General features: G+C 48.4%; 1 protein-coding gene across 1 annotated transcript in view; it reads left to right on the top strand.

The window, feature by feature from the left end:
• Window positions 1-27,946, top strand: part of LOC135816594 (uncharacterized) — a 230,806-nt gene that overhangs the window by 185,168 nt on the left and 17,692 nt on the right. The window contains exons 27-35 of the mRNA XM_065329777.1: window positions 2,193-2,267; window positions 8,556-8,912; window positions 9,568-9,825; window positions 10,382-10,732; window positions 11,100-11,342; window positions 14,555-14,905; window positions 20,271-20,525; window positions 21,543-21,860; window positions 26,768-27,019. Coding sequence (XP_065185849.1) covers window positions 2,193-2,267; window positions 8,556-8,912; window positions 9,568-9,825; window positions 10,382-10,732; window positions 11,100-11,342; window positions 14,555-14,905; window positions 20,271-20,525; window positions 21,543-21,860; window positions 26,768-27,019 — 2,460 coding nt within the window. The remainder of the gene's footprint in view (window positions 1-2,192; window positions 2,268-8,555; window positions 8,913-9,567; window positions 9,826-10,381; window positions 10,733-11,099; window positions 11,343-14,554; window positions 14,906-20,270; window positions 20,526-21,542; window positions 21,861-26,767; window positions 27,020-27,946) is intronic.

Below are 27,946 nucleotides of genomic sequence, written 5' to 3'. Positions count from 1 at the left end.
TCTCTGTCAGCGTCACTACCAGCTGCAGCCCGGCAAAGAGGCCTCAGTGGTTGCACTGTGCTGTGCCACTGCCTTTACATGGGACGTGGGAAGAAATACTGAATTGATAGTTACCGGTAGTACAGCACATGTTTGGCCTTTCCCACTCTGTGGCTAGGTTTTTAATATTAGTGTTGAAACGATCTCACCGGGTGCTCGTTAGCTCGCTCGCCAGAAACTCGGCTCGTTTGTGCGGCCAGCTCGTTTGCACTAACGAACACCGTACTCCGTACACATGGCAATACATGTCGACCGGGGAGTCGAAAAATATTAATGATTCCCTGGTCGATCGAGAGTCCAGTCCCGCGCAAAGTGATAATCACTAGCAATTACGGTGACTGTATGCCTGCACGACACTTGAGTTGTTTCAGTTGTCGTTGCAACTTTGTTGGACTCTACTGATGTCTTGTTCCGCATCTGCTGACCTGTCGCAGGATTTGCTTCGGTCACCTCTCCATTCGAGTGAAAGTTACGCTCAGTCGTTTGGAAGTTTTCTCCCGCGATGCAGCGAAGACCAGGGCTACTTGCAATCTTTGCAAAACGGTCTATTCTTACAAAGGCTACTCAACGACGGCGCTGAAAAGACATCTCGACACCAAACAGCAGTCCGAAGTGAAGCAGCGCAGCAACCCCAAATGCCGGTGGTGATAATTTGAACCAGCTGAAAAAAAATCGAAGTTAGAAAAATAATATATATTCAAAAAATCAGAACAGAACAACAAGGACAATCAAGGCTTGTTTGCTGCGACTTGAAGTTTCATGCTCTCGCAATCATCAGGCAACAAAAAAAAATCATATTTGCCACATCAATGAAACTCGTTAGCTTGCTCGATAGCTTCCTCGTTAGTGGAACTGATCGCTCGTTTGTTATAGATACGCTCGTTTCAACACTATTTAAAATAGCCTAATGATGACTGAAGACCATTATTCATTCCGGCCAAAATTGCATTTATCCCCACTTGAAATCGGACACATTTGCTCTGGGCACTTTAATGTTGCAGTGGGCAATCTTCCACACGTGCCAAGGTTGCATAGATGTACATGTGCATGATTATATTCTACCTAAACGCCAAACGTACATGACTGTATGTATGTATGTATGTATGTATAACTCATAATCACAAGGTGATCGTAGAGGCATTAATCAGCGAGAGAATTGTGAATGATGTCTCTGAATCCAACTCTATCGTGTGCTGCATGAGAGAGAGCATGCAAGGGAAGACCCGTCCAACTTTTAATGTTAGAAATCCATGATGTTGCGGGCCTTCCTCTCGGTCGAGATCCAGGAGTTGATCCTTGCAGGAAGGGCTTGGAGAAAACGTCATGTCTCGTAACATGGCCAAACCACATCAACTTAAATTTCTTGACTTCGTTCGCTAGCCGCATCCTTGCTCCGATGATGACTGTACATGTAGTGAAATCCTTGGGACTCTGTGCAGATTCCCTTTTTGGACAGATGGTGGATTTTTGAACAGGACTCTCCCCCCCCCCCCCCCCCCCACACACACACTCCCTAGTAGTTTTGACTTAATTAGAACCGAAAATTTAGGCTTCAGTGGTTACAACTTTTGCGCGGCTGACAATCCTCTAAATGGACCGTCGGATAACCATGTTTCAATATTCCGCGACTTGAGGGCGGGTCTTCTCCAGGACATGTACAAGAACATGAGCCATCAAATCACACACCCGTTTATGCATGGTGTTTTATACTGCCTGCATCTGGAATGTAGTCCAGATGAAGATGAAGAAAATGGGAGATGACGGACGCAAATGAATCTTTCTCGTCTCGCAAAGTACTAACAGAAGGGAGAGTAGGCTGCATGCTCCACGGGAAACAGTTTTGGTGCCATGACTCTCTCTCTCTCTCTCTCTCTCTCTCTCTCTCTCTCTCTCTCTCTCACTCTCTCTCTCTCTCTCTCTCACTCACACACACACACACACACACACACACACACACACACACACACATACACAATCATGCACACACCATAGCCAGCAAACTCTCTCTCTCTCTCTCTCACACACACACACACACACACACACACACACACACACACATACACAATCATGCACACACCATAGCCAGCAATTGCATGTCATAACGTACCTTGAAAATCAACATAATTATTTTTGCGAATCTACCTGTTTTTCAGCATCACTTTTCGATGATGAGGATGAACTGAATTCGGGCCAACAAAGTCTAGGGGAAGAGAATGATACTATAACAGGTATTTATACTATGATATCTATACTGTACAATATACTCTGTATTCACTATTCTTCATGATTTCCTGCTCCATAGCCAGTTAGTTGTAGAACGTCAGTATTCGGATGGAGAGCCAAGGAAACATTTATAGTAAAGAAAAGGACCAAGAAACTACAAGTTATGCTATAATTTCCACTAACACCACCAGTTACTAAACAATCAGCTCATGCGATAACATTGCACGACACTGACCGATTGTACTGACGTTCTACAACTAATTGGCTAACAGCTCTAGTACATCTTGGATGCGCACTCCAACAGCCTTCCAACTTGGAAGGTTCTAAGTAATATGATAACATAAGGAGGGGAAGGTGAGCGCAACCAAGACAAGCACGAGCTGAAAGTCTCAGCTGTGAAGGACGTTGGCGGATGTTCATGCATGTCGATGACGATACTGGCAAGACCATTGGACAATACGGTCAAACCACGATTCTCCCCGAAGAGGGGAGAGCGATTCAAAAGGAAACTTGGAAAGATGCCTCAGTTGGCTATTGAACCGCCCAACGGCAACACCCTCTGAAATTCCCAAACTCTGGGTGGACTTGAAAATGATCCTACTTATATTCCAACTACACCTCAGTAAGTGGGCGAGGACAAGGTGCAGAAAAGGGATTGACAGCATCAGGGTATCCGTCCCGGGATTCAACTGCATTCACCCCTGCCCCCAGTGAAGGGACTTGTTACCAGTGTGGATGGTTATATCAGAGTAGATCTGAGAAAGACTTCACTCAGCACCACTGATTACACAAGAGTTACTCTAGCCAGAAGTTGTCCATCCGTCAGGTATGTATACTTTCAAAGAGAAAGTATATGAACCCTGAAACCAACAAAGGTGGCAGGTACAACATTACACCTTCAAGCAATCGAGCCCGTTGGCAACAAACCAACACTATCTACCCACCAACCGAACTAGCTGGCACACAGAAACCTACACACCTACACACACACACACACACACACACACACACACACACACACACACACACACACACACACACACACACACACACACACACACACACACACAACATAACCAGGTTTCTATAGAGTCAAGAAGGGTAAGCAACAGTGTTGTACCTGCGCCTGCACGTGTTATCTCTTCGTCGTAGCTTCTGCTGTATTTGTGTCTCTGTGTGTACATGTGGCTGCACGTGTTGTCTCTTCGTCGTAGTGCTGTATTTGTGTCTCTGTGCTGCTGACCCGTACATGCTGCTGCGCTGCTTTGTTGCTGACCCGTACATGCTGCTGCGCTGCTTTGTTGTTGACACGTGCACCTTGTTGTGCTGAGTACACCACCTTTTGTGCTGACGAGGGCACCAATTTCTGATATCATGTTTTCCTTTTGCCATGTCAGTCGTCAGTTGTCAGAGTCAGTTGTCCGACGTTCGTCGTCAGTTGTCCGACGGTCGTCGTCAGACATTCGTTGTCAGAGTCAGACGTTCGTTGTCAGTCGTTCGTTGTCAGTCGTTCGTTGTCAGTCGTTCGTTGTCAGTGTTGATTCTTCTTTATGAGTTCCCCAGTCGCCTACTGAAATGAAGTAGAAGAAAAGCTCTCTAACAATTTGTGCTGGCTCTCTGTTGTGTGGCGTGGCGAGGAGCGTAGAGGCAGTTCGTTCACGATTTCAAACCCGTGACGACATTTGGCGCCCAACTAATCGAACCCACGACCCTGAAGCTCGTCGCTCTCCGGCCGGTGTTTTTCGTTTTCCTCTTCGCGTTCTCGCCATGGCTCCGCTTTGCTGCGTCTGTTCAACCCTTTCCTAGATCCTCGGAGCTCCTACTCAGGTGAGCATGCCTTTGTAATTGTCTGCTCTGCGTAATGTGTTGCCGTACCTTGTATTCGATTTCGAATTTTCAAATAATTGTTTTGCGTCGGGTGACTCGGGTCCCGGCAGGAATTCCGTGGAACCTTGTTCTCTTGTGTTCGAATGTGTACTCGTAGTGTAGTCTTGCTGCTCGTTGGAAGTTCACCCCGTTGTGTTAGTTGTGTCGCTCTGACTACCCTGTACTGTACTGTTGTGTATGAAAATTTCAAACTTCTGTTCGTGCGCTACTCGTTCGAATCTGGAACTTGTTTTTGCTTGCTCGTCGTGCATTCAGCATGGGTAGCTTTGATATCGTCTTGTGTTGTGCACTGGTGCTTGTCACGGAGTTGCAGGCGGACTACTCCGATTTTGAGACTATGTTGCGTGATTTGTTTAGATGTCCACCTGAACGTTCTCGAGGTGCTGCCTCGTATGTAGTCGATCCATATTGTTTTGTTTCGTGTTTTACCGTTTTAGTAGTAGTTTCTCCATGTTCTGTGTACATGGTGTAGAGCGTTGTCAGGCTCGGTCATGCACTGTCAACAAAGTAGGAAAGCTGTTGGCTTCCGGTTTGGTGGGAGGTGTGAACTTCATGTAGGATTCTCGTTCTTGATCCAGGTTGAATTTTTTTTGTGAGCGTGTGGTTTTGTAATAATTGTGTTTCGGCATGTGGGTTTCTCTAGTTCGTCTGGGTGGGCGTCTGATCATGGTGAGCCACGGTCTGCTTGGTGGTCTGCAGGAATCCTGCGTTTTTTTGTATCGGTTTGCCTTGCGGGTGTTATGGTTTCCGGGTGTTGCTGGTTGGCCCTTGTGCGTCCCAATCGGTCCCTGACAGTTTCTTTTCTTCAGTTTTTTGGTTTTGCGAGCGGATGTACTATAAGTTCCGTGTTTTTCAGGTTCAATCCCTGTGGGTTTTTTCAGGTTCAATCCCTGTGGTTTTTTCAGGTTCGATCCCTGTGGGTTTTTTCAGGGTAGCGCCCTGTGGGTTTTTTCAGGGTAGCGCCCTGTGGTTTTTCTTCATTATCTTTTTGCGTATTGGTAACCGATTTGTTTGTGTGTCCTCAATGGTGTCCTCACTGATTAATTGCTCCTGTTTCAGTCGACGTGTTCTTCCTGGCTGTTCTTCCCTTCCTTCGTGTGCTTTTCTGATTTTTGGTGATGGCTGAGATGTTTGCGTCAGTCCTTCTCTCTTTCTGTGTGTGTCCTGTGATTCTCGGAGTTTCTGTAGCGCCATCGGTTTTCGGACAGCCGGCCAGTGTGGGTCCTGCTGCCCCAGTCTTCTTCTCGGCCGGTGCGTGCTGTTGGTCTCGCCGCTCCTGGAAGCGTCGCTGGGTCCGTCGGCATAACCTGTTTTCTCATGCATTTGTACTTTTGTTTTGTCATGACTGGTGGATGGGTGGCGTACTAGGTTGGTGCTGTTCTAAGAATAAAAGATCCAAAGGGACAAACACAGGTCGAACAGCTCGCCAGCCGGGGTCCTTTGCAAAATCTGTTGCTTGCAGGTTCCGTTGATTGGTGCACAGTTTTGCGGGGCTCCCGACTGGTGTTTTAACCCTCCTGGCCTACTCGTCATGCGTTCAACAGTTGTGGCCCACCTCTTTTGTGTTTTATTGTCGCCTGTTTATGTTGCTTCATATTTCATTTCCCCTGTCTTTCTGTCTTCTTCTCCGGTCTGTCTTCTTCCGTTTTTTATACACTTCACTTTTGCTTCCATCCACAGGAGTGGATGTTTTTTTTTTTGGTAGGGGATAGTGTTGTACCTGCGCCTGCACGTGTTATCTCTTCGTCGTAGCTGCTGCTGTATTTGTGTCTCTGTGTGTACATGTGGCTGCACGTGTTGTCTCTTCGTCGTAGTGCTGTATTTGTGTCTCTGTGCTGCTGACCCGTACATGCTGCTGCGCTGCTTTGTTGCTGACCCGTACATGCTGCTGCGCTGCTTTGTTGTTGACACGTGCACCTTTTTGTGCTGAGTACACCACCTTTTGTGCTGACGAGGGCACCAATTTCTGATATCATGTTTTCCTTTTGCCATGTCAGTCGTCAGTTGTCAGAGTCAGTTGTCAGACGTTCGTTGTCAGAGTCAGTTGTCCGACGTTCGTCGTCAGTTGTCCGACGGTCGTCGTCAGTCGTCAGACATTCGTTGTCAGAGTCAGACGTTCGTTGTCAGTCGTTCGTTGTCAGTCGTTCGTTGTCAGTGTTGATTCTTCTTTATGAGTTCCCCAGTCGCCTACTGAAATGAAGTAGAAGAAAAGCTCTCTAACAATTTGTGCTGGCTCTCTGTTGTGTGGCGTGGCGAGGAGCGTAGAGGCAGTTCGTTCACGATTTCAAACCCGTGACGACAACAGCATTCGGCCTTGTACGAAATCGGAGAGTGCAGTGTTGGTGTGGTGGTTACATGTTAAATATCCTACCCGATGCTGTAGACAGCAAGCTGTTTCGGCCATATAGGCCTCATCAGTGCAGCTAAGTAAGCCGAGCTACCGGCCATGGTGCAAAGGAGGTACCGCAGACAAATTAAAAATTTAAAAAAATCTATATATTCAGGCTATACGAGTAGTATTGCGAAGAAGGTTGTTTCTTCTTCAGTGCCGAAACACAAATTCTAGAAAATAATTCCCCTGGAACAACTCCTAACTTGAAACACTGGCTACATCCTCTTCCGAATCAAAAGCTCCTGCCAGCGGGGTGCAAAGAAGCTTGCATAGACCCTGGTCCTTCCGGTAGGACCATCATACACAGACATGCTGCACGGCCGCTGTTCTAACATTGACCTAAAACTTGACCCTAAACTGTTGCTAAGGAGCTAATGAAGGAGTCCACAAATTTTAGACGTGATCATACAATGCATATTACGAAATACCATGGCAACAGCCCATGGCAACCATGGAAGTGGACTATGGAAATTTGCACTCCACTGCCGCGGGAAGCTGAGAAAGAGAATAAGTCCTTACCATTGTTGTACATGTGGTCGCGCTTGTAGCTCTGTGTTGTACATGCGGCTGCGCGGGTTGCTCTTTAGAGAGGTTCTGCTACACGGAACTACGTACCAAACTCCGTGTCAACTGCAGTGAAGTTTGACACGGTTTTTTCGTACGTTGCACCGGTTCTGCTGTACGTAGCATGCTCGTAGCATGCACGAACACCCCGCCACATGTACTCTGTACGCTCACTTTTCACACGGAGTCCGGTCCGTGTGAACCGCGCTTCACACGGAAAACGGTATGAAAAAATCCGTATCAAACTAAATCCCGTACCGCGGCGAAGTTTCCATACGTACTTTGGCACGTTATACCGTGTGGCAGAACCTCACTTTTGTCGTACATGTGGCTGCGCTTGTGTCCCTTTGTCGTACATGTGGCTGCGTATGTGTCTCTGTGTCGTACATGCTGCTGACCCGTAGTACACGCCGCTGCGCTGTCTTGGAACGCTTTGTACATGCCGCTGCACCGTCTTCTGTCCCCTCTGTATGCATTATTTCTCATCTCGTCCCTGTAGTATACGCATTTTCTCGTCTTGTCTCTGTTGTATTTGTCTGGTTGCCGTCTTGTGTCCGTCGTATTTCCCCGTCGGTCGTCTTTGTCTCCCGTCCTGTTCAGGCCTTGTTGTACATTGCACAGGCACCTCTTTCGTATCCCGCACCCCACTTTTTCCCCTCTTTTCTCCACGTCCCCATAATATATTCTCTTGTCCGTTTTGTTGGAGCGCAGTTCTCCAGTCGCCTTGTGAAGTCAAGTCTGAGAAAACACACACTCTCTCTCTCTCTCTCAATTTGCACTAGTCTTTTGTTGTGTGGAGTGGCGAGGAGAGCAATAGTAACAGTTCGTCCAATAGAATTGACGACACCATGATCGATGTGCCATGGTCAAAATTCGCTTTGGATATAGTTGCTAGTGCTTCGACCGGAGCATGTGAGGCCATTTTGACAATTGATAAAATTGCACATATGTAATGCACTGGACATAGTCTTGCATTTTGCGCCATCAAGTTACTTTGCATTACAAAGAACTCATCTCAACAATTTTTTCGAGAAAATTCTCAGCCGAAAGCACTTTTGCAGAGCGATTTCTTGGGTCCTACCGGTAGGGACCCGTGGTTCTGGCAGCAGGACATCATGCAAGCCATCATGAACATGAAGAACAAAATAAAATATAACTGAGATACAACATGAAGTGCAACAGTGCAACCACCTGTCCACCCGGCGCTGTACCTTGGTGGGACCGCAGGACTAGCATGCCCGGAACTACCACGCCAGGCTGTGCAGGAATAACGCTTTACCCGCATAAGTATTGACAGTAAACATGTTGCAAGCGCTCTTGTGGAGGTCGAATAGGTGCCATGACATTTGTACGTAACATCCATGTCTACGTTTTGTCTAAGTTCTTACTGAACGGTGTTCGCCGTGTGCGTGCCTGTGTGCGTTTGCGCTGCTTGTTTTGAAATGCCCAGGTAACTTCAGACCCTTGTGGCCGGAACTTGGACAGCCGAACATGACACAGGAAAGCCCCACGGAGAACACGTTGACGGTGCGTCTGCCCGGCAATCAGCTGTATTGGCAACGGAACGGAGCATGCCGTATTGCATTTGGCTCGGCATTTGTTGTCAACTTCACCAGGGTCTCAGGTTCCACAAGTCTTGGCAGCCATTTAGTTCTCATGCCACCAACCAATGCTAGTACGCTTGTGGTGGCAGACTTTCCAACTGGTTTCTGGCGCGCCACTGTATCCATAGAAACCGTGGGGTCATGTCCTCCTCCCATCCTGAGAGTTTCTACTCCCTGGTACTTTCTGGTCCGCACTGATCTTGGTGAGTCGTGAAATTATGACCCGCTGTGTGCAAGCACATGACCCGTACAGGCTGCCAGCATGGACTGGTGTACAGCGTGTGTGTGATTGCATGCAGCGGCGTAAGTCCTCTGCACTGTGTCGGCCTTGTCAATTTAAAAGTTGATAGCACTGTTGACAGGTTGTAAACGCAACAACAGTAACAGCACTCTTATGTGCAAGGTCGGTTTATCTTATCATCACTCTCTGTGACCAGCTGAAACCCGAAAACAATTACTGTACATGTACTGTGTCCTATACCAGTGTATTGCTGTACATGTACTGTGTCCTATATCAGTGTATTGCTGTACATGTACTGTGTCCTATATCAGTGTATTGCTGTACATGTACTGTGTCCTATATCAGTGTATTGCTGTACATGTACTGTGTCCTATACCAGTGTATTGCTGTACATGTACTGTGTCCTATATCAGTGTATTACTGTACATGTACTGTGCCCTACATCAGTGTATTGCTGTACATGTACTGTGTCCTATATCAGTGTATTACTGTACATGTACTGTGTCCTATATCAGTGTATTACTGTACATGTACTGTGTCCTATATCACTGTATTGCTGTACATGTACTGTGTCCTATATCAGTGTATTGCTGTACATGTACTGTGTCCTATATCAGTGCGCGTACCTCTGCCGAGCACATTACCACTGCCGGGAATACCTGGCAGCAACGTGCTGGAAACACACACATCTGTGGATTGGTACAACGCCACAGCAGGCCGCATGCAGCAGCTCTACCATACAACAGCGGTCACCAACGACTCAGTGTTGCTCAGTGTTCCCGACGGGCATGGGTACTTTGCGTCGCGCGTTACGGTGAAGCTCATTGACGGCACGTGGACAATGCGTGGTGTTTATACCAATCTGTTCAAGCCAGGTAAGCTGCACAGCCTGCTACCGTGCACAGCCTGCTACCGTGCACAGCCTCAGGCTACCGTGCACAGCCTCAGGCTACCGTGCACAGCCTCAGGCTACCGTGCACAGACTGCTACCATGCACAGCCTGTTACCGTGCACAGCCTCAGGCTACCGTGCACAGCCTCAGGCTACCGTGCACAGCCTCAGGCTACCGTGCACAGCCTCAGGCTACCGTGCACAGCCTGCTACCGTGCACAGCCTGCTACCGTGCACAGCCTCAGGCTACCGTGCACAGCTTATACAGGTACTGGTACTCTCCTTTGTTCATGTACACAAATCAACCAATTCTCCGCACCCACCCCCACCCTGCACACACACACACACACACACACACACACACACATACACACACACACACACACACACATGAACACACACACACGAACACACACACACACACACACATGCTTTTACACAGACGCACCTGCGCAAGCCTCTGTTGGCAAGCCAGGCTCTCCACCAATCCCGTCGAGTTCTGTTTCTACAGCCCTTGTGCTTTTCCCCTTCTGTGTTTAGAACTGACCCAGAATTTGCCAGACTTTGCTGACTTCACGACCATGCCACCATTCAGGAGCACGCCCATCAGTGCCAACACCTCCAGCGTTGAAATCCTGCTTCCACCTGTCAACAACACTGAGTACACCTCCTATAGTCTGTCAGTGCATGGCTACAATGGTACACGCCTTGCTGCAGTCTCCACGTTTCTCATTCCTATCGCCAATCACTCTCAGTTCAGCATTGGCAACATGACAGATGGCACGTATGAATTGGTTCTGCGGTTCTGCGTTCAACTGGGTGCCAGCCTCGTCAACTGCAGCCATGAGAGTCCGGGATACGTCTTTCGGCTGGAGTCATCTCACATACAGTGTATGTAATGCCAAGCTGGCCAAACACTAGGCTAGCCTAGGTGGTTGCCAAGAGGAGATCACCTTCTACAAACCAATTTCTGGCCGGTGACCATGTTTTGAAATGCGTGTGTGCACATGTGTGTGTGTACGTGTGTGTGTGTGTGTGTGTGTGTGTGTGTGTGTGCGTATGTGCGTGTGTGTGTGTGTACGCACATTTGCATGTAGTCAATACAAGCACTATTGCGTCCTAAATTTTATACTTTAGGTCCATATACTCACTCTTACCCCATCCCCTCATTGCCAATCTCAGAGCCGTACACTCTTGGGATCTTGTGGTCTTGATCAGAGCAAGGGCTAATTGTCCGGTTTCCCGTGTGTGCTTTCAGACACTGCTACACTTGCGTCGACCCGGCCATTGCCTGTCCGCTACGAAGTCATCGTCCTACGTACAAACAGAACCGGTCTCGGGACCGTCCTATTCAAGCAAACAGTGTCCGGTTCCGGTGCGTTCCCGTTCCATGCCATGGTAGACTGTGTTCCCGGCCATTACGTGGTGCAAGTGGACGAGATTGACGAATACGGAGACTACCGAACGCAGACTCTCACCTACTACACAGCTCTTGCTGCGTGTAAGTTTGTCTCTGTCCTTGCCAGCAGCAGCAGCAGCAGCAGCAGCATTCTTTCCACAATGCACGCATGAGAAGTCACTGACTAGAAAAGACCACTACGAAACCTGCATGTACGATGTATATTGTGATGTAGATCATGTGATGTAGATCATGTGATGTAGATCATGTGATGTAGATCATGTGATGTAGATCATGTGATGTATATTGTGATGTAGATCAGTCTAATAAACTAGTCATGGTCAACTGTTCCCCTTTGCAGGCTGTTGGGAGTAATTGCTGAAGTCATAGCACTGCATACACTACATGCACTACATGTAGTTGCTTTTTCACTCACAAAGCGACTGTTCAGTACATGGGGTAGTGGTCTACCAGAGCAATCACATTCACCACCGTGGTGGTTTTCCAGAAATGAGTAGAAGCAAAAAACCACACTCGCAGCCACATAATAGATAAATAGCCGAAAACATCTAAATCCATCAAAGAACCGCCAGCAAGCGGGAGAAAAGGCCGTGAAATCAAGTGAAACAGCATGGCCAGTGGTGAGCATGGGTGACTGGGCAGCAGGGGAGCGCCTGAAAAACAATGACTCCCTACATTCCTAGCCGCGACCGCTCAACCGGGCTAGAGGAAAAACACGCCTTTCGGCCAAAAAACCTTTCTATTTCATTAATTCCTGCCCCGCTGCCAGTCAGACCCAAGAATAGAGATAGCAAGAAATGGTATGTAATAACCGGTGTATGTCATAATCATAAGCCACACACATAGGCATAGATTGTCAAGAAGAACAGCGGACGACTCCCATGAAACCAGGGTGGGTGGGCGGGCAACTTCAACTATCACGAGGAAAAACAAAGACCACGATGGCAGGTTCAACGGAGTTGCGCAGAACAAGAGCAAATGCACGAAAATATTTGTGAGTGAAAAATACGTTTTTTGCACTCTTTCGCTACGCTCAGCCGTGAAAAAACAAAACATTCCTAGCATACTCTCATCGCATTCTGCACCGAGCACCTACTGAGGTCGAAGGTGTATGTCTGTCTGTCTGTCTGTCTGTCTGCCTGTCTGCCTGTATGTCTGTCTGTCTAACTGTCTGCCTGTCTGTCTGTGTGTATGTCTGTCTGTATGTATGTATGTATGTCTGTATGTCTGTCTGTCTGTCTGTCTGTGTGTTTGCGTGCGTGCATGTTTGTGTATGTATGCATGTGTGCGTACACGTGTGTATGGGGGGCGTGTTTGTGTGTATGTGCACGTGTGTACGTGTCTGTGCGTGCAGCCTGAGTATATTTCGAATCAAGAGTTTACGGGTTCAGTTCCCAACGATTATGATCACACGTGCCCTTCTTCTCTTTCGCAGTCTCCTCCTGATTTCTCTTTCATACTTCTGGGTGGTTACCAACAGCCAGTGTATGCCGGAGTAGGGGTGTGATGTACATCTATGCCGGAAAAAGGAAGAGAATAGCTGCAGGGATGAATTTATCCTGTATCGCATCGCAGTTTGCGATGCAAAATCGATCTACTGCTACTGAAAAGTCGCCGTGACTCGCAGAAAACTGCGATACATACAGACTATCCATGCCTAACTTGTGCTGTCAAGTAACATGCATACTGTGCAGTGTATGTGGTGCAGGCACTCTCGATCTGCATGCACATGTATGATTCAGTCGGTTTTTTTGCAAACGGGCTTTCAGGCATCACTCTCAAGAAGGACAATGTGGTAAACACCCTAACTTCAAAGAAAAATGCTAATCAAAATCAAAGACTGCTACACAATTGTGATTTTGTATAGCAGAAACTGCTATGCAAAAATATGACAATAAATTCATCCCTGAGCTGTCTGGGGAAAACAAACTGGCACAAGAAGTACAATAGCCAATGGAAATTCTGACCAGGCCTTTAGAGCACCATTACCCTTCAAGTTGGTATAATGGTGATACAAGCAGCAGCAAATAGCACATTAGAGCTTGCGGTAATGTCTGTAGCCTAGGAAATGGTTCCTCTAGGAGAAGATACTTGGTATTCGCCATCTCTCCAGAGAAATTTTCAGCAAACTTTACTAAAGCACGACATCATGTTGTTCGTCAATCTCCACCACCCGTCGTCTCACCTGGCTTCAAAAGCCGTTATGAGAGATAACAGTTACATGTCGGAGAATCGCCAGCAAGCTTTACATCTATCTTTAGGAAGTGGAAAGAGCAAACGGCATGGTCCTTGGTTGGGGTAAATGCTAAACGTCTGATGTGTCCCAACCAAGATTTTTCAGCACTTTGTTCGCCACTTTTTAGCTTGTCTGCTGATGTCTCCGCACCCCAGCTTTCTCCTGTCGGTGTCACGTACCAGTACACAGTGGCAAGGACTACTAATAAACAGTTCACGACACTGACAACATTGAACACAGCACTTCTTGCACATCGTGAATACAATAGGACAATTGAAAATGACCAAATTCTGCAGTGATCAACCTTCTCTCTGGCGGAGCTAAGCCGATCGCATGTCATCACTGCGCTGATCGCTATGGCAACGTATATCATACAATTGGCGATTTGGTAAGTTTGGCTTATCGTTGGCAAGCAAGAGATATGCCATTCGAACCGATAAAAAAAACAAGAACTGGGATTGACTGGCCAAAAACCACTTCAACAAAAGCTGTGTGGTGTAGACCAGGCTGAATAGTGGTGCTCATTCTTCAACGATGCAAGCTGCTGAAAGGTGCAATCCCACCACAAGTTGATATGGCTTATGCTGTAGCACTGCTATCATCGCCTCCAGTGAAGGGCATCAAAGATCAAAGGTGGAATGTATATGTTTGTATGTACGAACAAACAAGGCCTGTCTAGGAAGCTCGAGGTAGAGTGCTCAATGTACGAATGTACAGAGAAGTATACACACACTGTCTGATGATCGCTCCGATGCGTGAAGTTTTAAGTCACAGCTAACACAGCCTTTCGCCTCTGTTGTATGTGTGTATGTTTGTATGTACATGTATGTGTGTGTGTGTGTGTGTGTGTGTGTGTGTGTGTGTATGTGTGTGTGTGTGTGTGTGTGTGTGTGTGTGTGTGTGTGTGTGTGTGTGTGTGTGTGTACATGTGTGTTTGTGTATGCGTGCGGGTGCATGCGTATGCACTATGCATACATGGATGTGCTTGTGCATGTGCGTGCCTGTGTGTGTATGTCCTTGTGCATGTGCCCTGGCTGACTGGCTTCCACCTCCCCAGTACTTGATTCTTGGAACGCATTTCCGGGCCTGTCATGGCTGGAGGGCGACAGCATTGCTGCAGACCAGTCCATGACACTCGGCTTGAGCCGTCTGGTCATGCGTCGGCCCAATCTCAGTGTCGCGCAGCTGGATTGGTTTTCAGTCCTACACTTCCGGTACCGACTTGTCAATATGTCTTTCGAACCGCAAGCACAAATCCAAATTAACGCTGCGGTGACTGCAACATCTAGTGTACTAATGGATGGCCAGTATGAACTCCAAGCAAGGGCGATTAGTGGTGTAGGCGGTTTCTTCAACTCAAGCAGCGGCTGGACGCCTCCGATTCGATTTTCGATGCGCTCCACGTACGGTATGTATACGGTTCGTACTGCTGCTGGTGTGTCTCGTTCTGTGCTGTAATCCTGTAACATTGAGTCATTGGTCTCTGCTTATCATGCTCCCATCTGTAGTGTGTAGCACACATACTGATTTCTGTGCCGGTCGGTTTCCACTGCAAAAGAGATGATCAAAGAGATGATCAGTATTCCCGTAGCTATGCAGAAGACGTTACTTCAGTAACGTCTGGCGCTAGCCAGGGTACACACAGTTTTAATTTGGTGTTAGCCCCTGCACCCGTCAACATGCAAGCACCTCCAAGTGCACCCGCACGCCCAGCTTGGGCACTCGTGCACTCATGCAGACAGACATAAGCGCACACATGTGTCATGACCCGAATTCGACTCGTCGTGAAAGCGACCACGCATTGAGATTCAGCAGCCAAAGCTGGGCTCCGAAATATTCTAGAGTTCTGTAAGAACCATGATAAGTCCTGCGAAGGATTTGGCGCTTTCGTTAGTTGAGCAATCATGGCTTACAACTCGTGGCCTAGAGTCGCAAGTAATGTCGTACGTCGGCAACACCTTCAGTACAAGGCGTCAGCATTGTACTCACTACACTGTTGAGCTTGAGGGGACCCTGCTTAGTCCTGCAAGGGAGCTGATACCTTTGTTAGTCAAGCAAGCATGGCACCTCTTCTCGCGTCGTACGATGTAAAGGGTCCTGCAAGTGCTTCACACACTGCGGACTCCGTTATCCCTTTTGGGAGAGGTCAAGGCTTGACCGCGAGGCATTGCGGACTCCGTTATTCCTTTTGGGAGAGGTCACGGCTTGACCGTGAGGCACCCTACGGGGCAATGAGAGGGAAGGGCCTACGGGCAGGAGATGAAGGGTGACCATCAAGGCAGCGTACGAAGGCGGCGTGCTCCGGCTGCAGCAACTCCCGAGTACACGGGCAGCGTACTCCAGGACCCCCGTCGCACGAAGAGCCTCGGAGTCCAATTAGCAATACTTTCATGTAATGTGGGTGAGCGAGCTCCCCGTATTGATTGATCTTTGTACTATATTCTAGTTTGGCTGATTGCACATATTGCACCACTGTTTGTAATATAGAAATAATCCTTACGCATTCTTGCCGCTGTATACTTTTGATCACATAATGTAGCATATATAAGGAGCTGTTTTGCTGGCATTCATCCTCGATTCTCGGGGAGCTCACTACTTTAGTGCTCTCTCGCTTGGCTCCTGCTTTGGGCCTTCGACACTTCACACTTGATCTTTCGATCTAGTACTGCAATGGTTCAAGTAAACACTGTTCAAGTGGAATTAGAAACCTGTCGTTCTGTGTGAGCTAGCAACTTGGATGGCGACTATATTGGTCGTCTACCTGGGTAGCCACTAGACTGATCTAAGCCAAGTCACAAACCCGCCCAAAGCGCGGCCATGACACAAGTTTTGCTAATGGTGTTTGTACTGAGTGCGCAGCTTACTCTATTTATTGCGTTAATTATCATTATTATTGTTTTGAAAGGATTGGGAGAACTACAAATTCAATGGATCAGTTGGGGAAGTGAACTGCCTGAAGAAAGAATAAATCACCAGACACACCAGGACTCGTACCCGGGACCTTGCTTGTCATGCTCACGACACAGTACAGAAAAATGAGAGTCATCATACACACCAAGACAGTCAGGACGAGATAACAAGTGTAGATACACAGCTGACTTCTTACGATCAACACATTCATCCGCCTCATCTCGCTCCTTCCCACCCGACTCCTCCTCGTCCATCTCATCTTCCTCTTCCTCTTTCCGCTCGTCATCCTCACGATCATCATCACTACCATCATCTGCCTCGTCCTCTGTCTCCTCACCAACCGTTTCGTCATCCAATTGCTCTTCCATCCTCTGATCATCTGTCTCATCCTCCGTTTCTGTACAGACCACTTGTTTCCCATTTGCTAGCTGCTCGTCCCGTGAGGGGAGTTGTTCCTCCAGATCCGCTTCACTCACAGACGGTACTCGCAGACGGTCCTCACGCAGAAGAGTGCCAATCTCCTCAGGGAGACGCGCTCTCTGGGCTAGATCAGCAGTAGTAAGATGACGGGAGTGCTGATCGCTCCTTGAGACTCCCAAGATGGAACGGACGCATGAACGATGAAACAGATTCAGGCGATTCATCTGCCGGGCCTTCATGGGCCAAGTCTCTGCTCCATAGAAGAGGGTAGGGAGGACAATGGCCTTGTAGACAAGACGCTTAGACTTAATGGATAGGCCGCTACACTCGAAGATTGGCTTTTGGAGAGCGCCAAAAGCACGAGAGGCCTTGGCAAGGCGGGAGGTGAGCTCCTTGTCCAGAGCACCGCCTGCACTCAGGACACTGCCAAGATAGGTAAAGCTGTTTACAACCTCCACACTTCCTCCATCCTGAAGATCAATGGAAGGTGGCGGGTCAGAGCAGTTCACCGCCATGACCTTGGTCTTCTGGACGCTCACAGTTGGACCCCAACCCGAAGCACAGGACACAAACTCGTTTGTCATCGTCTCCAGGTGGCTCAAAGAGGTGGTGTAGAGAGCCGCATCATCAGCAAACTGGGACTCTGTGACGTCAGTGGAGGCCAGTCGAGACTTGGCGGTCCGATCCCCAACGAGCTTCCTGCCGACACGGTAGCGGACCCGTACACCCGGAACAGAAGACTGGCGATGCCACGAAGAGACCACTGCAGAGAAATACAGATTAAAGAGCGTAGGCGCCAGTGTGCAGCCCTGACGCAAGCCATTCCGGACGTTGATGTTGTCCGTGACGACGTTCGGGAGCCGAACACGCGCCTCCATGCCTTCGTGGAGCGACTGGACAAGGCCAAGCAGCTTCGGAGGAATGCCCAGATTGCGGAGCACAAGCCACAAAGCAGACCACGGAATGGAATCATACAGTAAGATCGGGCGCCGAAGAACACCTCGCCGAAGAACACCCAGGCTGGAAAACCGGCAAAATTTAAGAACAGTCCAGGCTAGAATTATCAGATTTAAGAACACTTTTAAAATTTGGAACATTGTACATGTATGGGAGGTGAGTACATGTCATGTACACGTGTAAACAGTAACTGCTACATGTACAGTCATTCCCATTTACGACACCCACTAGTTTAGAAGTACTAGATTGCACTACATGTACATGACAAACGTCATGACGTCACTCGACTCGCCGCGCGCGTGTGAAAAAGAACGGTCTGGCTAGAATCAAAAATTTAAGAACTTTCCTAGGCTGCGCTCGAGCCCCTGCGTTCTTCGGCGCCCTATCTTACTGTAGGCCTTGCGCAGATCGACGAAAAGCACATATAGCTCAGAATCGTGCTCCACTGCCTTCTCCATCAGTTGTCTTGCGGTGAATACCATGTCACTGCAGCCACGGCCCCTGCGGAATCCGCACTGGGAATCCGGCAGAACATCCTCTGCCACCGCCTGCAGGCGACCCTGAAGAACACGAGCAAAGACCTTGCCGACCACATCCAGGAGGCTGATGCCACGCCAGTTATCGCAGGACCGTAAGTCACCTTTCTTGGGGATAGGGTCGATCTCTGCGTTTCGCCAGTCAGACACGGCAGAACCGCAGGTCCATACCTCATTGATCACATTGTGGACGCGCTCATGCAAGGCCTCGCCACCAGCAAGAATCATTTCCGGGACAATTCCAGACTGTCCACCCGGAGTGCCTGGGTGTAGCTTCCTGATCGCCAATACCACTTCCTCAAAAGAGGGCGGGTCGTCAAGACTTTGCCTGATGTCAAGCACTGGCATGGATTCAATGACTTCCGCATCAAACACACTCTCAACATTAAGGACACGATCAAAGTGGCGATGCCAACAAGCTCCCAAACTCTCTGGACCGTCTGTCAAGTTGCCATTCTCATCCCGAACGCTGGATGTCACCACTGACTGTCGGCCAGTGTGCATTCCCCGCAACTTCTTGATACATTTTCAGCGGACAGAGCCGTACCTCTGGGCGGCCTCAGCTTCATCCGTAATTGCGCTGATCCACGCCTCCTTATCTAACCGAACAGCCTTGCCCACAGCTCGCTGGGCAGATCTCAAGACCTTACGAGACGATGGCGTGCCACAAGAAACATAGTCTGCGTTAGCTTGTCGCTTGACGGCAATGAGCGGCTCCAGGGTGTCCTTACTGGACAAGAACCAGTCCGGCTGAGTCTGTCGCCCATGTCCAAACACGTCACCGGCCACAGTGCCCATGTCGTTCCTCAGCGACTCCCATTGTTCCTCTGCTGTGCCGGCGCCGGGAGCAGCAGTGCAAACAGATTCAATCCTCTGCTGATATTCCACGAGCGTATCACGGTCGCGAAGACGATGCACAGCAAAAGGCCTCCTTGAAGATGCAGAGCGACGCACACGCCAGTCCACGTTCAACTTTGCACGAACCAGGAAATGATCCGTCCAACAACAGGCTCCACGGAGAACGCCAACATCAAAGCAGAGATGGCGCTGATCTGCGCGCGTCATAACAAAGTCGATGGCATGTACTTGAAGGGTAGCAGGATGTGTCCAGGTGCCTCTACGTGACTCTTTCTTCCGGAACCATGTGTTCATAATTGACAGATTATTTGCAGCACAAAACATCAACAAATCCTCACAAGCTCCATTACACGCACCCAAACCAAACTGACCAACAGCAGAGCCCCAAACAATTTCATCGTCTGGCACCCCATCAAAACGGCCAACACCACCTGCAGCCCGCTGCCCAGAACCAACACGTGCATTGAAATCTCCCAACAGCACAAATAAATCACCAGGCGTACGTCAGACACAACTGACTGCAAGTCCGTCATAAACTGATTCTTGACGTTTGGAGGGGCCTTGCTCGTCGGCGCATAAACGTTGATCACCGTCAGGAAATAATCAGAGCGGCGTCTCCTGCCAGCCTGCAGGACCTCATCCCTCTCGCCGATGAGAAAGCGAGCCATGATGGCCCTTGAGCTGATTGTGCTCCACTGCTCACCACCGCGCCGCCACTTCGCCGTGAACTCTGTATATAATTAGATATACTCAAATCTGTGGACAGCAACTGTTTCGCTCTGTTAGAGCTCCTCAGCACAGCTCAGAGGTCCGAAGCGCAGCTCTTCGCAATGAAATACGTTTCCGTGAAGCAAAGCATTTTTATAAAGAGCTGCAGACCCCGCCAAGAGTGCTCGAAATGCTCCAAGAGCAGTGAGCGTTGCACAATATATATAAGTGTGTACTTTGCCATTAGATGAAGTGATACATGCAATTCAAACTGGTGCACATGGTCTAGCGATTGCCTGGCTTGAACTTATCCTTGCTAACGATCGTAATCACGAATGGCATGGCAATTCAGTATCCATTCTTTTCTCAATGTCTTCTTTGCAGGCCAAATCCGTGTTGGACTAAATGGGTCGACATACATCAATGAATTCGTTTACGTGGTGGACATTTTCCGTTACTTTTCCAGTTCGGATGCTTACAGACTCGTTTACTCGAGGTCCAACTTCTCTGCTGGTGATTTTGATGAAATCGTGCTTCTGGCATACAGGAGAGGCTATTTCCTGACTCGAGTTGATGGCATCGATGCGTTTGGCGCACGTCGAACTCTATCCCTCGTCAACTCAATGTACCCAATAGCCGGTGAGCTCTCTTAAAATGATAGCTTGCATAGACCTCGGTCCTACTGGTAGGACCATCGTACACAGACATGCTGCATGTCCTCCGTTATAACATTGACCTAAAACTGTATCCTTAACTGTTGCTAAGGGGCTACTGAAGGAGTCCACAAATTTTAGACTTGATCGTACAATGCATGTTACGAAATTCAATGGCAACACACGGCTGATTCAGACTGCAAAAACCCGTGCACAGCATGTCGGGTTCGAGGCCAAACCAGCAGTCACCGAAGTAGGGGATTTTCCCGTACTCAAGCGTACTCAAGGGCTGAGAATTTTCTCAGGGCCAGGTCTCTACACGCGGCTTCTCGGCCTCACCGAGCAGAGCCCAGGAAAGACAGAAACGCGTTGCTAGGCAACAGCAAAAGCGCTCGGCGAGTATCACGCTACTCATGCAGCGCGCACGTTGGCTTAGGGTATCACGCTACCCTTGCGCTGCGGGGTACCACATTGCCCCTCGCTGGAATCAGACCCGCGCCCCGGATACCTTGCGCTGGCCTCCTGACGGCCAAACTCAACCAACTTGTGTGCTGTGACTGGGGTTGTGCATGTATTAGCAACATAGTGTGGCCCAGGTCGGCAGACTTTCAATTAGCCAAGCGAGCTACTCAGGCCAGGGTGCATAATCACTATTCGCAGCACTTATCGTCCATGCAGCAGTCGGGTTAACAAGCAAGTTGGATTTGACCTGCATTAGAGCATGGTCGTAAATTTATAATGTTGCCTGATGATCATAGTAATAATTATGTGAAACTCAGAGTTTAGACAAAGCTTCCAATCTCTCTTGTGTAAATTTATAATACTCAAATCTGTGGACAGCAACTGTTTCGCTCTGTTAGAGCTCTGTTCTTCCTGCCATTTCTTCCCTGAGTTCTTTTATATGGCGAGGCTATGGGTTGACTGTGATTGGATGGATTAGACCAGGGAGTATTCACCAGTAACTGTTGTCCACTCCCAAATGTGTGGCTGATTTTATCCGCAGGAACTGCCCCGCTACCTGTTGAGTGGTCTTCAGTGGACGCTGCACGAGGAACATCGAGTGCCGACAATGCCAGCACGGTAACGGTGGAGCTGCCCCGAGTACCAGGGTACACGACTGTTGAGCTAGATCACCGGCCGCTGGGTGCGGCAGCCTGGACTACCCACCGGGTTCAGTTAGGTCTCTCGCCGTACTCTCTGCCGGGCACGTTCACTGATGGCTCGTACGAAACACGTGCCCGTGGTGTGGAGAAAGTGGGTTGCTGCGATACCTTCAGTGTCTACTCACCAACCCTTCGCTTCAGACTACGCTCTCAGATCTGTAAGTGGCTACGATTGAACCACGTTGTAGCAGCAGAGTTGATCACTGCGAGCACTTCAATACGTGCGATCCTTTCTTAGACTAGCACTTGTTTCTGTGTTGTCTGCCATTCGTGAATTAACACTCGTGCAGGGATTTACACCACCAATTTTGACTTTGAGTTTGCGCTGCAGTGAAAGTTAGTTGACTCAGTAACAAAATTCCCAAATGTGTTATGGGCTAGCAAACAGAATTCACGCATGCATGACGCTAGCAGTTCAGACATGCTCACAGCGACTGTACAACGTAGTAGCTTTATGACTGCCTGACTCAAATGCCCGAGTCGTGTTCGGACTGGTTTTCTGAATGAAAAGTGCGAATTTTTGCATTCTAGTTCTCGAACCGAAAAGTGTTTGTGAACTCAAATGCGAAATTCGTGATGGTACGATGGTCTGCATATTATCTGTGTGCACTTCGGAGTACTGTAAACTGCCTGATGTTTGCGGCGTATTAAAGTTTACTAATTTTGCGAAAAGAGCATAACACGAATATTAACCATCGTAAAATCAAACTTCAACAGTGGTCGTGTATGTGTGGCCACAGTGCTCCGCGGACATTTGCCACCGTAAACTCGCTGGTTGTGGAAGTTCACCAAAAGTTAGTGCCGTGGATATTGGGCGCTTTACATTTTTTTTGGTTTGGTTTGGTTTTTATTATTTCAGTTTGTTGCCTCAACAGTACAAAGTACAAATATCAAGAGGGACGAACGAAAAGAGAAAATAAAACAGAGCAGAGAGGAAGATGCAACTGAGAGGAAAGAAAAACGGAGAGAAACGGAGAAGGAATGTGGACTGGGCGGATTCATGAACCATTACTAGAGAGAAACGGAGAAGGAATGTGGACTGGGATGATTCATGAACCACTGCTAGAGCAGGGCAATGCATGAACAGAAGGGGCAAGTCCGTCGATATTCATGTAAAAAAAATTCCCAGTAACCAAGATGCGGAGGCAAAATTTGTCTTGCCATTCATGCTATTCATCTGGGATGTTACATCCAATATAAAGGTCAAGGTGTCCCTACGTCCTTTCGGACCACTAGGTACATGTAATTAAATATTACTAGCTGCACTGAGAGACCGCTAGGCACATTGAGAGACCGCTATGTACATTGAGAGACCGCTGTGTACATTGAGAGACCGCTAGGCACATTGAGACCGCTATTTTTTTAATATAAGGCCACACCAAGTTAATTCTATGTTTCGCGTCGGATATTTTCTGGAAAAGGCACGCGGGCGGGCAGAAAAAAACAAAAACAGAAGAAAAAACAAAATCCATTCTATGTGTACTGAGCCATGTTGCACACAGAATACCACTACTAAATTGTCACTTCTATCCAAAACGACAATAAATCGTCACAGGACAGCTGGCAGACTGGGCTGGAGCCATACAGAGATTTCATGGATGGCTCCTCCTGCATTTTGACACGAGTCGAGTGGGATCCCGCTCCATCACAATCGTGGAAAATCTCGAAGTTCTTGACACTTGGAATCTCTGCTCGCTTGGTGAGCAGGCCCTAGGCCTACCGCACGGCTTGGAAAAATAGAAATTTTCATCTCTCGCACCTTCTACGTACCATCGCCTGGAATGCAAGATTATCGAGAAGCTGATAACCTCTGATCTGCCATACTGGCTAGAGAATGTTCGCCAGAACAGCCATCGATTGGCTCGTCTAGGTTCTTTTTTTTCTTGTCAAGGATTCGAAAAGGTACGCGGGCGGGTGACGCGAAACATAGAAACAACTTGGTGTGGCCTAATTTTAATATACAAAAGTCTATGTGCATTGAGAAACCGTTATGTGCCTTGAGAGACCGCTAGCTGCATTCAGAGACCGCTAGCTGCATTCAGAGACCGCTAGCTGCATTCAGAGACCGCTAGCTGCATTCAGAGACCGTTGTGTACATTGAGAGACCGCTGTGTACATTGAGAGACCGCTAGGCACATTGAGAGACCGCTAGGTACATTGAGAGACCGCTAGGTACATTGAGAGACCACTAGGTACATTCCGAGACCGCTAGCTGCATTCAGAGACCGCTGGCTGCATTGAGGGGTGCCAGCTGCTTTGAGAGGCCGCTAGGTACACTGAAAGACAGCTAAACACTTTAAGAGACCACTAGCTACCTAACCGCCCCACCTAACAGGACTGAGCAGACATGTTGTATGCATATTCTGTTTTATTTTATACTTCAGATGAAGTTTTCCATTAGTCATATTGGTATTGTTGCTAACGGCTTTTGTTGACGTCACTTCTGTCATTTCATTGTATCGTATTACTCTTCAGACATCAATCCTGAATGGTATAAGCGAAAGTGGCATCCCCGCCACCTACGCGGACATGCTTTTAATAAAAATAATAAATAATAATAAGAAAGGGTTTGCTCCCCACACCGGAGCTCGCGCTATTCCGCCGACGTTACTTGACACTTGACTGACTCACGACTGCCATCCAGAGCACACGAGAAGTCCATCGAACCTTCGACTCGGCAAACCTGCAAGAAAGCACCACTCCCTGCTCAATACACAGTGTTTCGGGGAATTCACCCCTCATCAGTTGAGCTTGAGTAGGCTGAGGAAGATTGTGCCTGAAGAGCACCACTTTTATAGTGCTCTCCAGGCACAAACATCACCAGGGATACAAACTTACAGAGACGCTCCGTTTCCAGCGCGACAAACACCTCGTGAACACCAGATAGCAGCGTGAGTCAGTGTCGCTCCTGGATGGTGTTTGTCGCGCTGGAAACGGAGCGTCTCTGTAAGTTTGTATCCCTGGTGATGTTTGTGCCTGGAGAGCACTATAAAAGTGGTGCTCTTCAGGCACAATCTTCCTCAGCCTACTCAAGCTCAACTGATGAGGGGTGAATTCCCCGAAACACTGTGTATTGAGCAGGGAGTGGTGCTTTCTTGCAGGTTTGCCGAGTCGAAGGTTCGATGGACTTCTCGTGTGCTCTGGATGGCAGTCGTGAGTCAGTCAAGTGTCAAGTAACGTCGGCGGAATAGCGCGAGCTCCGGTGTGGGGAGCAAACCCTTTCTTACAAATCATCGCCGAAGTCGCAACCACTACTTCGTACTGTTGTGCCCAGTGCGGGCTTGCGACTAGTTGGTTTGGAGGTGACAGCGTTGCGAATGACCGAGGGTCCTCAACGCCTGTCTCACCATCCAGGAGCGACACTGACTCACGCTGCTATCTGGTGTTCACGAGGTGTTTGTCGCGCTGGAAACGGAGCGTCTCTGTAAGTTTGTATCCCTGGTGATGTTTGTGCCTGGAGAGCACTATAAAAGTGGTGCTCTTCAGGCACAATCTTCCTCAGCCTACTCAAGCTCAACTGATGAGGGGTGAATTCCCCGAAACACTGTGTATTGAGCAGGGAGTGGTGCTTTCTTGCAGGTTTGCCGAGTCGAAGGTTCGATGGACTTCTCGTGTGCTCTGGATGGCAGTCGTGAGTCAGTCAAGTGTCAAGTAACGTCGGCGGAATAGCGCGAGCTCCGGTGTGGGGAGCAAACCCTTTCTTACAAATCATCGCCGAAGTCGCAACCACTACTTAATAAATAATAATAATAAGGCCACACTGAAGAAGGTCTGTGGTTCGACTCACCCGACCGACCGACATTTTTCAGCCCGACCGTAACTTTTTTTCGGCGGGCTGTCGTGTGACTGACGTAGATCTACGTGGACTGAACACGTCCACGTACGTCTACGTGCTGTGCAGCGTGCATGCGCGTGAGTCTGCGGACGCAGCTGGCGGCTCCTTTTGGACTTGACTTGTAGTTGTACTGCAGTGCAGTGCAGTGAGTGGTACGACTGCTGCCTTGTGCTGGTACATGTAGTAGAGTCTACTCGATACGACCACCGGCAGACTGGCGAGACTTATTTTGAAGTGACCGTCCGGTTGAGAGTGATTGCCTCGTTCCAGATTAAGGACGGCCTTCTGTTTTGGGATGAAGGACAGACGAGATTGCACTTTCCTCGTGTATTGGGAACGATATTTCACCTGTACCGGTAAGTTGCTGCTCCATGTGTGCAAGCACAGGAAGCGTCGATGGAAAAAGCCCATGTATTCGTGCAAGCCGACACCAAACTAGCAATACATGTACCGGTACATTGTACAATTTGTACTTCGAAGTAGTTCCCGAACTTACTTTCAACTCGCATCGTTCTTCATTTGCTTAATGATGATTTGGACAGTCGGAGTCACCGCTTGAAGTTATTCTCTTCTCGTTCCAGAGCTACACAATGTTTCAAAGTATTAGCCAGTGATCCCTTTATACAACATGTATGGCATAACACTGCGTAATAATGCCGATGTACTGGGTCTAAAGGCAGTACAGTGTATTTACATGTACTAAAAAATATATTTAAAAAAAAAATCCGCCCGCCCGCCCGTAAAAAAAATGTCCATGTTAGTCGAACCACACACCTTCTTTAGTTTGGCCTAATAACAATAATGGCTACATTAAGTTTTGACATAATGAGGGATTAGAGACTGCTAGCTGCACTGAAATACTGCTAGTTGCACTGAGATATCGATAGTTGCAGTGAGTGTTCACATTATTATTCTGTATTCTTCCGATGGCGACTCGCGCCAATAAGAGACCTAATTAGGACGTTGTTTACCTCCTCATCCTCGTCGCCTTTGCTTCCCACAAAAGTCAGGACGTCCCTTTGCCAGATGCATCCCATGGGGTGCAAGCAAACTTTAACAAACACAACCGTCCGAAGTACATGATGCAGACACCATGATGCAACGTCCAGGTGGCACATTAGATATAATGTCACACATTACAACTTCAGTGGATTGCTGAGCCCACACAGTGATTGCTCATGTGTCTTTTGGTGATCGAACACTGTGCATTTGTGTTCTGTTGCATTGCAGCTATGTTTACGATCCCCGCGCCCAACCCGGATCCTGCGGCACTGTCCTACCGTGCACGGATCTATCATTACAAGAGTAACTCAAGTCTATTTGTACCAGTGTTTGAGGCAGGTGGTCTCTCCGAGAGGGACTTTCCCTTTGTGGCTAACGTCAACTTGAGCAGCAGTGCGTTCATCAGGCGTGTGGAGAGCTTTGACGAACGGGGCTTCAGGCGCACCGTGGCCGCCATGGGCTTCTACAAGTACTTGGCAGGTATTGCTTGGCGTTGGTTGGAAAATGTTACTGCAAGTGGTGCGTGGTGTGGTGGTGTGTCTGAGGCTCATGACGGATATGTTGGTCTGAAGTTGGACTGAAGTTGGCTTTGCCATACAGGAGAACGCACAAACAACAATGTTTTTACAGCAAATGTTTCTCTAGTCATGCCATGCGCCTGTCTACGTGTAGTTAGAGCTGCAGGCAGTGGGTGCAGCAATCGATCTTTGAAATAACTAGCATGAAGGAATGTTTGCAAAATCCAAGTTGGACAAATTCATTTCACCCCCCCCCCCCTCTTGTACGAGAGAATGTGCATGTTATAGTTAGGTGGGTTGGCCAGAGGGTTGGGGGGGGGGAGGGAGGGGGTGCATGGGCTAGAGAATCTAGACTAGCACCAACAGCATAATGATCTTACTTCCTTGGTTCAAGTTGCTTTTTATGTCCCATGGCATGTATTCCAACCGTTCTTGTTCTGTACAGGCCATGATTTTATTCATGACTTTGAGGAATCTCAAACCGCTTTGCTGTGTACAGCTAGTTTTCACACATACCCGGTATGCTCCAGGAGAGGGTGGTATGAAGTCAAGTAACTAGTTCACTCATCCACGCTACAACCGGCTATACAATAGTGTCTGAGAAACACAACCAACTTAGAGAGGGTGACTTGCCACTTCAGCGCCACCATTTCAGCGCGATACATTTTAGCGCCAGAACTTCAGCGCATGATTTCACAGCGCCAGCTTCTTCAGTGCCATGACTACTTCGAAGTACTAGTATCAGCGCGGCAAAGTACAGCGCCAGCAACTTGGCGCGAAAACGTAAGGCACGATAATTTACAGCGGGAAGTAGTTCAGCACGATCAAGTACAGCGCGGTACAGTTCAGCGTGATAAAGTACAGCGTGATACAGTACAGCGCAAAGTCA

Source organism: Sycon ciliatum, chromosome 1, assembly GCF_964019385.1.
Source record: "Sycon ciliatum chromosome 1, ocSycCili1.1, whole genome shotgun sequence".
Classification (NCBI taxonomy): Eukaryota; Metazoa; Porifera; class Calcarea; order Leucosolenida; family Sycettidae; genus Sycon; species Sycon ciliatum.
The sequence above is the reverse complement of the archived record's forward strand: the minus strand, read 5'-3'. Positions and strand labels throughout refer to the sequence as shown.